At 38.9% G+C, this 15394-nt stretch overlaps 1 protein-coding gene across 3 annotated transcripts in view; it reads right to left on the minus strand.

Moving 5' to 3' along the window:
- SPAG9 (sperm associated antigen 9) overlaps positions 1-15394 on the minus strand; it is a 130775-nt gene that overhangs the window by 76593 nt on the left and 38788 nt on the right. For 2 of the 3 annotated variants that reach the window (XM_049637711.1, XM_049637710.1), the window contains exon 3: positions 2826-2896. In XM_049637711.1, the coding sequence (XP_049493668.1) occupies positions 2826-2896 (71 nt within the window). Of the gene's footprint in view, positions 1-2825; positions 2897-6319; positions 10774-15394 lie in introns of those variants that run through there. The other variant, XM_049637712.1, reaches the window with a different exon arrangement.

The following is a 15394-nucleotide window of genomic DNA, read 5'->3' on the forward strand; positions in this document are numbered from 1 at the left end:
TCCAGTCACATACTAGCATGGAATTTGGAACAAATCACTTCATATTCCCTTTCTAAACTTCAATCTGTAAAGTGGGGTGGATGATGGGAGTTTGGCCACAGGATGAAATAAGAATGCATTTAAACACTCCCTGATGTAACACCAGAGTTCAAGTTTTGGGTAACTAATGTAAGAGTATGTACACATGTGTCCCAAGTGCCTCACAATTACTTAATGTTTTTATTTCCTCCACTGCCCTCTTGAAGGCAATATCTTCTTTTAAGTATATTCAGTAATTGGTACAAAATTTTTGATTTGTTTAGACAGAGCAGTTATTCACGTTATAAAAAGAACCATAGGAGATTTCTCTTAGGCAGAAAACAAGGTATTTGATAAAAGTGCTATTTATTTTGTTTTTAAGTTTATTTGAGAGAGAAAGAGAGAGAAGAGGAGGGGCAGAGAAAGAGAGAGAGAGAATCCCAAGCAGGATTGCACTGTCAGCACAGAGCCTGACGTGGGGCTCAATCTCACAAACCCTGAGATCATCACCTAAGCCAAAATCAAGAGTCAGACTTTTAATCAACTGAGCCACCCAGGCACCCCAAAAGTGCCTTAAATTTAAACAATTCTTTTATGTGAGCATAAAAAGGTTACCTTAGTTGCAAGTGATAATAAAAAAATAAGGTTAAATCCTTCAAACTTCCTTTCCCCGAAGGTCTCCAGAATTTACCTTCAGGATATCTAGTTCATTAGCATCGATAGCTATTTTTAATTGCTAAATTAATAATGGCATTTCTAGTACAGATGTGCAAACACAGGAAAATGTGGTCTAAGGCAGACAGACCCATATTTCAAAGCAGCTACATCTGTGTTACATAAGCCTTCCTGAGGGCAGAGCAAAATACGAGGAGCCTATCAGGGCAGAGGAAAAGAAGTTGCTTATGATTGAGGGAGGGGACCCCGTGGGGAAAGCTGTGTACTACATGTGAAACCTGTCTTAGACACTGGACTGGCCCAACTCTAACTTGGTATTTAAGATCTTCCTGAGATCTCTTTTTCTTCCTAGAGTGTCATTCTCTGAAGGAATAGAGAAATAGGAAACTTATTATATCTTTTCATTAGAAGTTAAGATGTCAGACTTTTTTCTGTAGGAACATATCTTCACTTTTATTAAATAAATGAGAAAAATATGAAATTTCACTTCACAGTAATTTTTTTAAATCATATATTCATTTTATACATACTTCAATTTAACAATCCTCAATTATTACACAGGTTAGAACGTCGACGAGAAAACAAAATGATTGTTCATTATTCATCACTATCGATTATCTGTGGCAATAAACATATTCCCCCAAACATATTTCTATTTTTTAAAGTTTATTTATTTGGTGAGAGAGAGAGAGGGAGACAGCGCACATGTGTGCTGGAGAGGGGCAGAGAGAGAATCCTAAGCAGGCTCCATGCTGTCAGCACAGAACCCGACATGGGTCCAGTTCCACGAACCCCAAGATCATTACCCGAGATGAAATCAAGAGTCAGCTGCTTCACTGCCTGAGCCAGCCAGGCACCCCAGACATATTTCTAATTACAGCACTGATGAGCACTGGGGGTTGTTCAGGCACTGGTCTGGTGTAAAAAGAACCAACAACAAGATTACCCATCAACTGGTTTTGAGTAGTCTTAGTATCCACCAAATGTCATCTTATTAAATGTGGGTATTTTTCACACACTGAAAAGGCTGCTGCTTAAGCTATTCCTGTCTTCTCAGGGCTCCACGGTTCCAGCCCTCTGGGTCCAGCCCTCTGTGGCCAATCTTTTCCCTCCATCACTGAGTGTCAATTCTTCATGTGTGGCTACAAAAACTAAAATCGTAATAATCAAACCTCATATGTCAGAAATTCCATCCCCTCCTCAAGAAAGTATTAAGCACATTATTCCAAAGCAAATGAAACTGGACGCAGTGGGGTTTTATCTTCCTTAAAAGCAACAATATAGGTTCCCACCACGGGCAGGCTAAGAGATCACAAACTAGTGAAAGAAAAATGGAAGCTGAAAATTGGAACCATCTGCATCTTGGGAGAGATTTGGATGAGAAAGGGGAAAAAAAGAGGAGTTACTTTTTTCATATAACCAACAATGCTTGAGTCTATGAAAAGTCTATTTTATTGAGTCTTGTGAACCCCAGACTGACCATGAAACACAAAAATCATTTCCATGTTAAGGAGACTGTAACAACAACAACATATGAAAGGCTGACAGAGAATCATAAAAAGGTTAAAAAAAATGCTCGGGTACATTTTCTTATTTGCGTTGGAGAGATTATGTGCTAAAGTTATTAATTTAAAATAATGAAATTTCATGCAGAAAACCTGTTTTAGAGTCATTCTGATTTAATACACCATTTGTGTTCATGTTATTTGTTATGAGCTTAGTGCAAATAAGTCCTTTATACTGGATTATAAATACAGAAACTCTTACCAATAATTTACCAATCCATCATATCCCAACCGGTAACAAATTAATTCTATCATATTAGCATCATGTAGACTTTTTATTATGCACATATTAGCCAGCCAAAGAAACAACTATTGGAACTGTCAACAATTGCGTTATTCTGTGGCACACTAATTCACATGAAAAGTTAATTCCAGATTAAAAAAAAAAACAAAAAACAATAAAAGTCAACATTTGGTAATGAGGTAAATACTACAGGAAATTTAATGTTTTCTGGACATAATCCGCCCAAAATTATACCAGCTCACTTTCAAAGAAAAATCAAGACATAACTTCTAAGGTTAATGGCTTTATTTAATTATTAGCATGATAAGAACCCAGAAACCCACCTCAGTGTGTCTCTGATGTAATGCATTATATTCCTTCTTCAGTTCTGCTTCTCTTTCTTCAAGTCTGCTAACTGAAATTAAGATACATATATTTAATCAGAACAAAATATAAGAAATTTACTTGAAAATCCCATCTCTAAAACCTGGAATAGATTATCCCTAAGTCTTAGCAACTTTAGGACTCATTGCTTCTCAAAATCAAGCTCATTTCACCATCCTTGATAAATAAAACTTTCAGGTACGGGGGATAAACTGGCTTTGGAAAAACAAAAAAAAAGCCCCTATGGGGTGCCTGGGGGGCTCAGTCTGTTAAGCATCTAACTTTGGCTCAGGTCATGATCTCATGGGTTCGTGGGTTCAAGCCCCAAGTCAGGCTCTGTGCTCAGACCCTGGAGCCTGCTTCAGATTCCGTGTCACCCTCTCTCTCTTCCCCCCCCCCCCCCCCCGCTCTCACTCTGTCTCTCTCTCTCTCTCAACAATAAATAAATGTTAAAAAAATTTTTTTTTAATTTAAACATCAAATTGCTTCTCCTAATATACAGATGTTTATAAAGTCATCCCACTTACATAAGTTTTCAACATGATACAGAATCCTCTTTCAAAAGTACTTTACAAATCCCCTCATAGAAGTTTTAACTTCTGTGGTCCCAAATCATTGATTTCTAACATTATTCAAGCTCTTTTCCACTACTGAGCAGTATGCGAAATCATCATTGTTTACAAGTACTTTTTCTGCTTCAGGTCGTAATTTCAGGGACTCATCTTCTTTTATTTAGCTCCCCCTGCTGGAGTTTGTGCGTGGCACTGATTTGGGGCAGTTTTCACAGAGTACATCTTTACAATACTTTTTTTTTTTTTTTTTTAAAGTTTTAGATCCTGAGATATAGAATATTAGGACAGGATTTCATAGGAAATAATGGTATCAGCCAGGATTGATTCCGAGAGAAGGTGGAGTTCAAGCAGGACCACAAAGAAATTAAATTCCAGTATTCAGGACAGATGGTGATGAGAATGTACGGGCACCGTTACCACAGAGAAGGGGACACAAAACCACGATGGTGGCGAGGCAGAGGGGAGACTGGCCAGCCCAGAGCAGCCCGTACTAGCTAAGGGGCAGTGAGGGACAATCTGATGGGGAAAAATAAAGCTGGTGCCACAGGAGCTTGTCAAGATACTCATTGAAGTCTGTTTAAAAGACAGATTAACTGGAAATGTTCTGGTGTGAGGGAGGGTCAGCAAGCTGCAGACACGCAAGGCTGCTCGGAAGCCGCGGCCTGTGACCGAGGCAGATGGCTGTCTGAGTAACCACTACGAAGCAGAACAGTGCACGCTCGAAATGTTTTCCTATACCGAATGTTCACACGGCGCACCCCGAACAGTGCCTAACTTGTGCTGCCAGGACCCTCATCTCTGGTCTGTGCGTTTTTACTTGCCACCTTTGTTTGAATATCTTGAAAATGTCATTAATTAGAGAAACTGTAGGCCTGTGGCTGAAAGCAATGAGAAGCAAACTTGTAATGCAGAGGTATTGTGATAACACAGTAGATACCGAAACCATAATAATTTTTAGTGCTGCTTCTGTGATTTTCATTTACACACAGGAAATCCAAGCAAATTATAGATATTTAGTTACAATTTCAAAAATGTAAAATGTAAATGTAAATGTAAAAATGTAAAAAATGTAAAAAAATGTAAAAAATGTCAATGTTTTCTACTATTTTTGGTCAATTAAATTGATCTAAAACCTTAAACCTGAGACTACTGGGTGAACCTTAATCTTTTTTTTTTTTTAAGTTTTTATTTATTGTGAGAGAGAAAGTGAGACAGCCCATGTGGGGGAGGGGCAAAGAGAGAGGGAGAGAGAAAATCCCAAGCAGGGTCCTCACTGTCAGTGCAGAGCCCGATGCGGCACTCGAACCCATGAACTGTAAGATCATGACCTGAGCTGAAATCGAGAGTCAGACAACTGACTGACTGAGCCACCCAGGCGACCCAAACCTTATCTATTTTTAAGTGTTCATCTGCGTTTATCAAGATCTTCTTGGTATCGTGCAACAAAACTAAAATTGGAGGTTGAGTCTGAAGTAAAATTTCAACTATCATCCATAAACTTCTAGTTCAAATTTGTGCCCAACAGTACAGCCTCATTATTTTCATCAGCTCACTCGACATGAATTCATAAAACAGATTGACATCAGCATCACCACCACTACTAATAGAAGCTAACATTTTATAGTGCTTATTACGGACCATGCACTGTCCTATGTGCTTTCTATACACAAATTTATTTGAGCCTGACATGAACCTTCTGATGAAGTATTAATACTACGTTCATTTTGGAGATGAGAAAACTGAAGCAAACAGAGGTTAAACAACTTGTCCGAAGTCACACACAGTTAGTAAATGGCAAAACTATAAGATTCCTAATGGAGGAGTCTGGGTCCAGAATCTGTTTTTAATTACCATGCTACGTTGCCTCTCAAGAAATACTCCTTTTAATCTGTTCATATATCGGAGACTACTTTAAAATTTCACTTGGGGGAAAATTGTATAGACACTGCTCCTTTGGCTTCAAACAAAAACTCCCTCCATTCTTATGGAAAGAACCTAGCCACAGACACTATGGCTGAAAGGTATCAAACCGCCAAGAAAAATACGGCTCTAACTTTATTAATCATCAGGGAAGTGCATATTAAAACCAACATGTAACACAGTTGTTGCACGCCCATCAGAACAGCTAAAATGAGAAACACGATACACGGACTTCTGGTAAGAATAAGGAGCAAGGTGGGACTCTCATATACTGCTGTGGGAATAAAAACCAGTAGACCCAATCTGAACACTGTTTGGCAAGGTTTGATAGAGTTGTCTATTTGCCAACCCCATGACAAAACAAGTTCATTGCCAGGAAATGCATAAGGCATTTTTAAAAAAAAAATTTTAATGTTTGTTTTTGAGAGAGAGAGAGAATGCAGGTGAGGGGCAGAAAGAGAGGGAGACAGAGGATCCAAAGTGGGTTCTGTGCTGACAGCAGACAGCCTGATGCAGGGCTCGAACCCAAAAACCATGAAATCACGACCTGACCCTAGGTTGGATGCTCAACTGACTGAGCCACCCAGGCACCCCCAACCTAAAGGCATTTAAAACAATGCTCGAAGCAGCATTATTTGTAATAATCCAAACCTGGAAACAACCCGAATGTCCATCAACAGCAGAATGGATAAACATTCCTGTACTGGAATACTATTCAACCCTGAGAATGAAGAACTTATTTGCACACATCATGGACGAATATCACACACAGGAGACTGAGGGAAAGAAGGAGAAGCCAAAGAATACAAAGTTCAAAGAAACACTGAGCTAATCTGAAATTAATCTGAAGTGTCAGAAGTCAGGGTAGTGGTTACCTTTGGGGAGGAGTTAGTGACCTGATTAATTTACTGTGTGTACAATCCCACCCTACCCTACTCCAAATACAATGTACACCTACTCACATAGGTATTTTCTTTGACTTCAATACTCATTATTCTTTATGTTATCCAACAACTTCTGTGAGTTCAACATCTAGCAGAGGATTTAAACAGACTATTCAGAACCATTACAAACAAATTGTGCCAATTTTCCATTAAAATGTATAAGGAGAGGTGCCTGGGTTGCTCAGTCAGTTAAGCATCCAATTTCAGCTCAGGTCATGACCTCACCATTTGTGAGTTCAAGCCCCACACTGGGCTCCGTGCTGAGAGCTTGGAGCTTGGAGCCTGCTTTGGATTCCGTGTCTCCCTCTCTCTCTGCCCGTCCCCCACTCATGCTCTGTCTCTGTCTCTGTCTCTGTCTCTCTCTCAAAAATAAACAAACATTAAAAAAAAATTTTTTTTTAATAAATAAAATGTACAGGGATATAAGGAATGCCTGGGTGGCTCAGTTAAGCGTCAAACTCTTGGTTTCGCTCAGGTCATGATTTCACAGTTCCTGAGTTTAAGCCCCGCAACAGGCTCTGCGTTGACAGTGCAGATTCTCTCTCTCTCTCTCTCTCTCTCTCCCTCTCTCTGCTTCTCCCCCACTCTCACTCTCTCTCCCTTTCTCAAAATAAATAAATAAACTAAAAAAAAAAAAAAAAAAAAAGTATAGGGAGATGAGCAAAATGTTACCAGAATGGAGAATTATAAAAAGAAAGAAAGAAAAAAGATGGGCATCATGGGAAAATATATTGGAATCACCCACTTGAAGGTCATATTGGTGATATCTAATAAAATAAGGGATGTATATATCCTTTGACTCAGCACTACTACTCTTACTTACCCCTACAGAAGCACAGCAAAGCCCAAAGATGTGAAAATGGATGTTCCATGCAATACATTTTATAACAACTCCCAAATTGGAACCAAATTTGTCATTAGCTGGTTGGTGATGTGATTTATAATAATCATACGATGGACATGACGTGGTGGCTTTGCTACTTCCTAGCTATGTTACCTTGAGTATATCAATCTCTCTGGGCCTTAGTTTCCTTACTTATACTCGACAAATAATGATAGTACATTAGAGCTGGTATCAGGAATAGCACCTGGCACACATGTGTTTTTCAAATTCAGCAAAGGTACTGTTAAAAGGAATGCGCTGTATATACATGTGCTGACATGGGGTGGCGCCTAGAACTGAACGGAAGGGTGTTGAATGTACATTGCTATATCTTAAAATAAAAAATAAAGGTGGAATCCTCATCCAATAGGATTGGTATCCTTATAAAAGCTCTTTTTCTCCATACATGCAAAGAGAAAAGACCATATGAAGACACAGAGAGAAGGCAGCTATCTGCAAGCCAAGGAGAGAGACCTCAGAAGAGAGCAAACCTGCCAACATTTTGATCTTGGACTTCCGGCCTCCAGAACAGTGAGAAAATAAATTTCTAGGGTATTTTGTTGTGGCAGCCCTAGCAGAGCAATATAGGAAACGAAGCATCAACGTCACCTTGGAAAGAAGCTTGAAGTTTGTACAAGTGATGTGGACAGAGCTGGGCTTAAAGCTTACAGAAACAGGTCCTCGCTGGTTTGATGGCAATTTGGTTATCAATGTTGGTTTGGCTTTGTTGCAGTGTATTACTACTTAACAAGACCGTGTGAAAGGAGATATAAAACCCCAGTATACCATGATTGGCAGAGATTTCCTACATTTACCTTAATGAACATGACTATTGTTGAAACTGGCTTAGCTTCATCTATAAATATTCCTTAGAAGTCCTATTAATCATTTTGCTCTCCCTTAAACATTTTGGATTATCCCTATCTATACTTCCTTAAGCCTCCGCCCACAGTTTTCTAGCCCATTCGGGTTTCTGCTTAATTGATTTCCATTTGACATCACATTCTTACTTTTGCCTCAAAAATAACATGTGATTATCAACCCATTTTCTAACCACCTCTTTCAAAATATACTTACTAATCTCATAGAAATTGTCCATTTCTATTTTTCTTAGCATACATCATACAAAAAAAGGCATTTAGGGGCATCTGGGTGGCTCAGTCGGTTGGGTGTCCAACTTCGGCTCAGGTCGTGATCTCACAGTTCGTGAGTTCAAGCCCCACGTTGGACTGTGCTGACAGCTCAGATCTGACAGCTCAGAGCCTGGAGCCTGCTTCGGATCCTGTGTCTCCCTCTCTCTGCCTCTCCCCTGCTCGCTCGCTCTCTCTCTCTCTCTCTCTAAAAAATAAATGTCAAAAAATTAAAGAAAAAAAAGGCATTTAGCACATGCAAACTACATTTGGTGACACATGACTTGCCCCTTACCCTGTTTGTTATTTTTATTAATCAACTTTCTTTTTTTTTTTCAACTTTATTATTGTTTTTTTAATGTTTACTTATTTATTTTAGAGAGGAGAGGGGCGGAGAGAGAGGGAGAGAATCCCAAGCAGGCTCTGCACTGTCAGCACAGAGCCCAACATAGGGCTTGAACCCACAAACCTCAAGACCATGACCTAAGCTAAAATCAAGACTCAGACACTTAACCAAGTAAGCCACCCAGGTGCCCCTCAACTTTATTTTTTATAGCAGTTTTAAGTTCACAGCAAAATTGAGTGGGAAGTACATAGCACCTCCCCCGCCTGCCACAACCTCCTCCACTATCCACATCCTGCACAAGAGTGGTATGTTCGTTACAGTCAATGAACCTACACTGACACATCATTATCACCCAAAGTCCATATATAATGTACATTAGGATTTACTCTTGGTGTGGAATATTCTACAGATTTGGACAAATATATATGACATGTAACCACCACTATAGTTTCATAAAAATAGTTTAACTGCCTTAAAATTCCTGTGCTCCACCTATTCATCCCTCTCCTTTAACCTTAGCAGCAACTGATCTTTTTTACTGTCTCCATAGTTTTACCTTTTCCAGAATCTCCACAGAGCTGGAATCACACGGTATGTAGCCTTTTCACATTGGCTTCTTTTATTCTGTAATACGCATTTGGGGTTCCTCGGTATCTTTTCAGGGCTTGATCTCTCATTTCCCTATTTTTTAAATTTATTTTATTATTTTTTAATTTTATATTTATCTTGAGACAGAGAGAGAGAGAGAGAGAGAGAGAGAGCAGGCAGGAGAGGGACAGAGAGGGGCGCCTGGGTGTCTCAGTCGGTTAAGTGTCTGCCTTCAGCTCAGGTCATAATCTCACGTTCATGGGTTCAAGCCCCACATTGGGCTCTCTGCTATCAGCACAGAGCCTGCTTCAGATCCTCTGTCCCCCTCTCTCTCAGCCCCTGCCCCACTCACACTCTCTCTTTCTCTCTCTTAAAAATAAATTAATTAATTTAAAAAAGAAAGAAGAAGAAGGAGGAGGAGGAGGAAGAGGAGGAGGAAGAGGAGGAGGAGGAGGAGGAGGAGGAGGAGGAGGAGGAGGACACAGAAATCCCAAGCAGGCTCTGCACTATCAGCAAGGAGCTCGACGTGAGGCTTGAACCCACGAACCGCGAGATCATGACTTGAGCCGAAACCAAGAGTCAGATGCTTAACCAACTGAGCCACCCAGGCGCCCCTCCACCTTGAGTTTTAAAACAAAAACAGGCAAATTATCTCATGGTTAGAATGTCTGCATAAGATAGATTTAAACCTGTAGAAATGATAATCAGCGTCTCTAGCCTAAGTACCGTCCACTTTCACCCTCCTCTCTACTCCAGTGTAAGAATAAATTATAGTCTATTCATCTCAGTCTATTTACTTGAGGTTCTTAAGTAATTTGTTTCTGTATCCCATTATGATTAAGCAGAAAACTTAAATTTGTTACTTTATATCATTATATCCAGAATGTATCATTGACAGCTAATTATATATATCAAAACAAAACACCAAAATACATTACCTATTAAGTAGTAGACAGCCACACCATTACAAAGATGGTTCATACGTTAAGTTATCCACTTTCTCATGCATGAACTCAGAACTAAACAAGCCAGGATATCGGAATCCCAAGGGATATCTTCCCAAAGGGGTTGTTCATTATCCTCAACTCTGCAAAACTACATAGGCTTTCAGATGGCCAAGTTAGAGTTTGGTTTCTTTTCTGGTTCTGAGACTAGCGGATTCACAGGCAATTAAAAGGCAGGGGGAAAGGGGAGGGGTCCACAAAGGTAGGTCCCCATAATGGAATATCATTCAGCCCTGAGACGGAATGAAGTACTACTGATACACACTCCAACACGGATGAGCCTTCTGCCAGGGGAAAGAAGCCAGTTACAAAAGACCACATTCTGTATGATTCCGCCTACATGAGATGTCCAGAATAGGCAAATCCATAGAAACAGAAAACAGATTAGTGGCTGCCAGGGGCTGGGGGAGGAAGGGCACGAGGAGCAGGTACCATAGGTATGGGTTTCTATGTGGAATGGCGAAAGTGATGTAGAATTAAGGTGCTTGTGGTGGCTGTACAACCTTGTGAATATACTAAAAACCCCTGATTTGTACACTCTTAAAAAGGTGGATTGAACAGTATGTGAATTATATATATATATATATATTTTTTTTTTTTTTTTTTTTTTTTTTTTTTTAAGCAGGCTCCACACCCAGCATGGGGCTTGAACTCAAGACCCTGAGATTAACAGTTGCAAGCTCCACCAGTTGAGCCAGCCAGGCACCTTGCGAATTATATATTTTTTTAAAGTGACAAGATGTCATTCAAAACCTATTCCTAACACAAGCAGCAGAAAATGACATAATTGAGTAGTAACCTATTTTTTAAAGGAAAAGACAGGAAGTCAAATGATAAGAGAACAAAAGAAAATCTCAACACTTAGTAAATGTTTGTTGAGTAAATGAAAATGCAGCGAAGAATTTTAAAGTGATAATAAAAATTAAGCCAGAATAACACTGAAGTTATTTAAAACTCAGATTTCGGGGGCTCAGTTGGTTAAGTGTCTGACTTCGGCTCAGGTCGTGATCTCGCAGAGCCCCACGCCAGGCTCTGTGCTGACAGCCCAGAACTTGGAGCCTGCTTCAGATTCTGTGTTTCCCTCTCTCTGTCCCGCCCCTGCTTGTGTCTTGTGTCTTCTCTCTCTCTCTCTCTCTCTCAGAAACAATAAATTAATAACTTTTTAAAAATCAGATTATATAAGAGCACAAATTATAAATACTATATTTTCATTAAAATTTGCCATCTCTCCTTCCTCAGATAAATCACAAGTAGAAAGAACAGGCAGATGATCGCTAAGCTGTAGGTACATTCACTCTCTTGCCTCAACACTTGAGCAAAGTCATGCGCCACCTACTAAAGCTCTTAAGCTGAGGCAAAGACTGGCCAGATACTAATCAATTTCCTCTTTCTCTTAGACACCCTGCTTGCTGGCATGCCCCCGCCTCTACAGTTAGCTCCTGACTGAGTTACAGCCACTGAAGTAGATGCAAATGCTGTTGTGCGCCACTCCTGAGGCCTGGTCCAAAAGAAACCTTCCACACACAACTGTCCATTCCCTTTCCCCTCTCCTCTACCTTACTGCAAGCGAGTATGATGAACTTGGGAGCCAGAAGTTGGAAAGAGCCTGCATCTCTACTGGAAACATCTGTTTTAAACTTCACATGAACAAGAAATAACATAACATTGGAGTCATTACATATGTATTTTGTGGCTTGGTTACTATAGCAACTACAGTTACTTTAACCCATAAATCAGCTTATAAACACTCATTAAATCTAAATTCTCTTAAACGTTCTAAATCATCGAAGGTATGTTACCCCATGGTGATTTTAAACAGTTTATGAATTTGTTATTTTGGATGATTTTCTGGACGTTTTTCTAAAGGTGATGATTTTCTCCAACCTAAAACCTCCAGCAAAGTACCTTGGTAGAAACTATCTACGACTGTATTTCATGTTTTCTTTACCTCTCCTGTAATTCAAAATATTAGTATTATTTTTTTAGGTATATGAGTTAACCACCAAGATCAGGTAATACAAATTCAGAACCTCTCACTCTTTTGAAAATACTTCAAATACTCGGCACAGCATAGTCAATGGACTCCATTTTCTCGAGGCCTAGGCCACATGAGATAGAATGGTGTTTAACAGAGAAGTACTTTTAAAAATGCTGGGAAGAACCATCTCTTCAAAGTCCTGAATGCCATTAAATAATCAGTAAAGGGGAAAGAAAAGGGAAGCGGGATGGACCGGGAAAAGCAGGAGAGAAAGGCCCGGCTGGGCAAGGATGGCGGACACCCCTGAAAGCCTCAGGTACCATGAAGTTCACCTCGGTCCATTATTGCTGCATTATATCTGAGGTGTAGTAAAAGATCTTTTCTTGTTTCATAGTTCCCATGTGTACCCAAATGTGACAATTATCCCAGGAAAAATCCTAAAGCCTTGTCATTTTATTCATCAAACTAGTCACAACCTGAGATTAAGAGGAAATAAACAAGATTCTGCTCATCCTTCGTACCCTAAAGCAACAAATAAACTAATCTGCCATTTTTTAAAAAACTGGTACTATTCTGAAGAACAAACAAATCAAATGAATCAGGACATCTAAAAAGAAAAGGGGGGAGAGGGCAAGAAAATAGAAGAATCAAAAGACTAATCCAAAAATTTCCCCTTTTAATAGCTAATAGAGATAATTCAGCCTTGTTTTGAATGCTCTTTCTTTCTATCCATCTTTCCAAAGAGCAAGACGACATGATTAAGGCAGGAAGAGCCACCTGCTCTGCCTGCTCAAAATCAGAGCTTACCTCCTTAGATTGATGGCCTTTGCCAAGTTTGGAACACCTTCCATCTCTGTTGTCTTCTGCCCCATCAGACTGCTGATAGGCCTATGGGGGGAAGAAAGAGAAACAGACCTGCTAGAATGCCGTATCCAACTCATTATTTGCCTTCTCAAAAGGAATCATCAGTGCTTACTATTCATGGAAGGCAGATAATCCAATGGTTATTTGGCCTCAAAAGATTGGCAATGGTCTTTCAGAAGCCTTTCCTTGAACAATTGAGCATCGGAAGTCTCAACAGGAAAGCAAGAATCAAATGCTGACTTAAGAGAAAACAAATCTCAGACAACCACACCAAAACAGTAATAAAAGCCTCTCCTCTGCCAACTACGTCCTACACCGTGTCTCTAAAATTCAAAAGACTTTCAGACAGATAGATGTTATTAATCAATGACAACATGAAATGCTAAAGAATTTTCATGAATTGATGATCCTATCCTAAAAACAGAGTAGAGTAACTTCAAAGAATCTCCATGGTAGAGATCTGACCTAGTCTCTGTCTTGAAGATGTTACCTAATCCATCCACGTCCGAAAGGTGGCTACTCTCCTACCTAAAGTCTCTATGTAGGAAGAGTCCATGCTTTCCCCTAGCACACATTCCTATGTATCACCTTATCTTCAAGGTTAAGAAATACTTCCTCATGATCAACCAAAACCAACAAATATATTTTCTCTAATTTAACCTTCCAAAATTACAGAAAAACAACTTGGTATCTTCTTTACCTATACCTTTATATGTTTGAAGTAATCAAATCATTTTTTATTCTGTTCTCTAAGCTAAATCACCATAAATCCCTTCACCGTTAGTCATAACATTAATTTTCTCTGAAACTTTAGCTCTGGATATTAATTATAAACTATAACCTTAAGCTTCTCAATAGACAACACTAGACTACAGAAATGAGAGAGTCCAAATACAGACAATGAAACACAAAACAGATCTGAAGACCACATAGGATATTACTTAATGAAGCAGAAGTAATAAAATGCTAGTGTTTGCATCAATTATCCTGTGCTTAATTTTCTACTTTCCCTCTCAGATACAGGCTCTTAAAAAAGAAACCCTTGTATAAAATTTATTAAACATATAGAGGTTCTTAATATTGCAAAGAAGTAGATTTAAGCTAAATGAACTTAAAAAGTAGCTATTTAAAATATTTTTTAGTTTTTTATTATTTTTTATTGGGGGGAGGGGGAGAGGGGAAAAAGAGAGAGAGAGACTCTTAAGCAGGCTCCAAGTTCTGCGTGGAGCCTGACGTGGGGCTCAATCCCACAACTCTGGGATCATGACCTGAGTTGAAATCAAGAACTGGAACTTTCAACCAACTGAGCCATTCAAATGCCCCAAAGGTGACTTAAAAAAAAAAACAACAAACTTTCTGTATAATGTATTCCTTTTTTTTTTGGGGGGGGGGGTAAAGTTTATTTATTTATTTTTGAGAGAGAGAGAAAATCCCAAGCAGGCTCTGCGCTAGGGACGTGGGGCTCCATCTCATGCACTGTGAGAACATGACCTGAGCTGAAATCAAGAGTCAGACACTTAAGTGACTGAGCCCACCCAGGCACTCCTTATTTTGCCATTTTTTTAAATCAGGAGATATAAAACTCCTAAAGCCGCCTTATTAAAAATGTGCCTTCAACAAAAATACAAATAATCAGTTTTCTATTTTAATAATTGTAAAAATAACACAGAAGAGATTGCCTAATGACAAGAAAAAATTAAAGTGGAAAAAGTGACTTATTACAATATTATTCAAATTCTCAGAATATTAACATTCACTGCCAATCACAAAGCCCAGGAAAGGCACTAATAAAGCCTTTTCTTAACCTGAAGGCATTTTTTCTAAGTGATTTGAAAAACAGTGACAGAAAATATTTAGGCTCTTCTAACTATTAACTGGTATGAATCTATACCTGGTAACTTAAAAATGGTTTCTCTTTCTTCTGTGTTGTGAAAATTTTCAATTGACCATTCACATTATTAACAGACAGACCTGGCTTATGAATAATCCTCGAATTAGAAGTCTGTCCTAATCCTCTTATTCCTTTAAAATAAGAAAATATGTACATTAATAATTTTAATACCTCCCCATGCTTTCCACCTAGTATATGCTAATACTTATAAAGTGTTTTCCTTCCAATAATAATATATGTTTCAAGGTATTTGAAAGTTACTTATTAGACTATGACCTTGATACCAAATTTAAAAAACAAATGGATGTTATTTGGGGGGAGGGGGTGGAAAGAGATAAAGGTCAGAATACAGCTCCACCACAAATGTCATCAATTATCCAAAAATCATTTTTCCGTGTAATTTTTAAAA

This window comes from Panthera uncia, chromosome E1 (genome assembly GCF_023721935.1).
Source record: "Panthera uncia isolate 11264 chromosome E1, Puncia_PCG_1.0, whole genome shotgun sequence".
NCBI classification, from domain to species: Eukaryota; Metazoa; Chordata; class Mammalia; order Carnivora; family Felidae; genus Panthera; species Panthera uncia.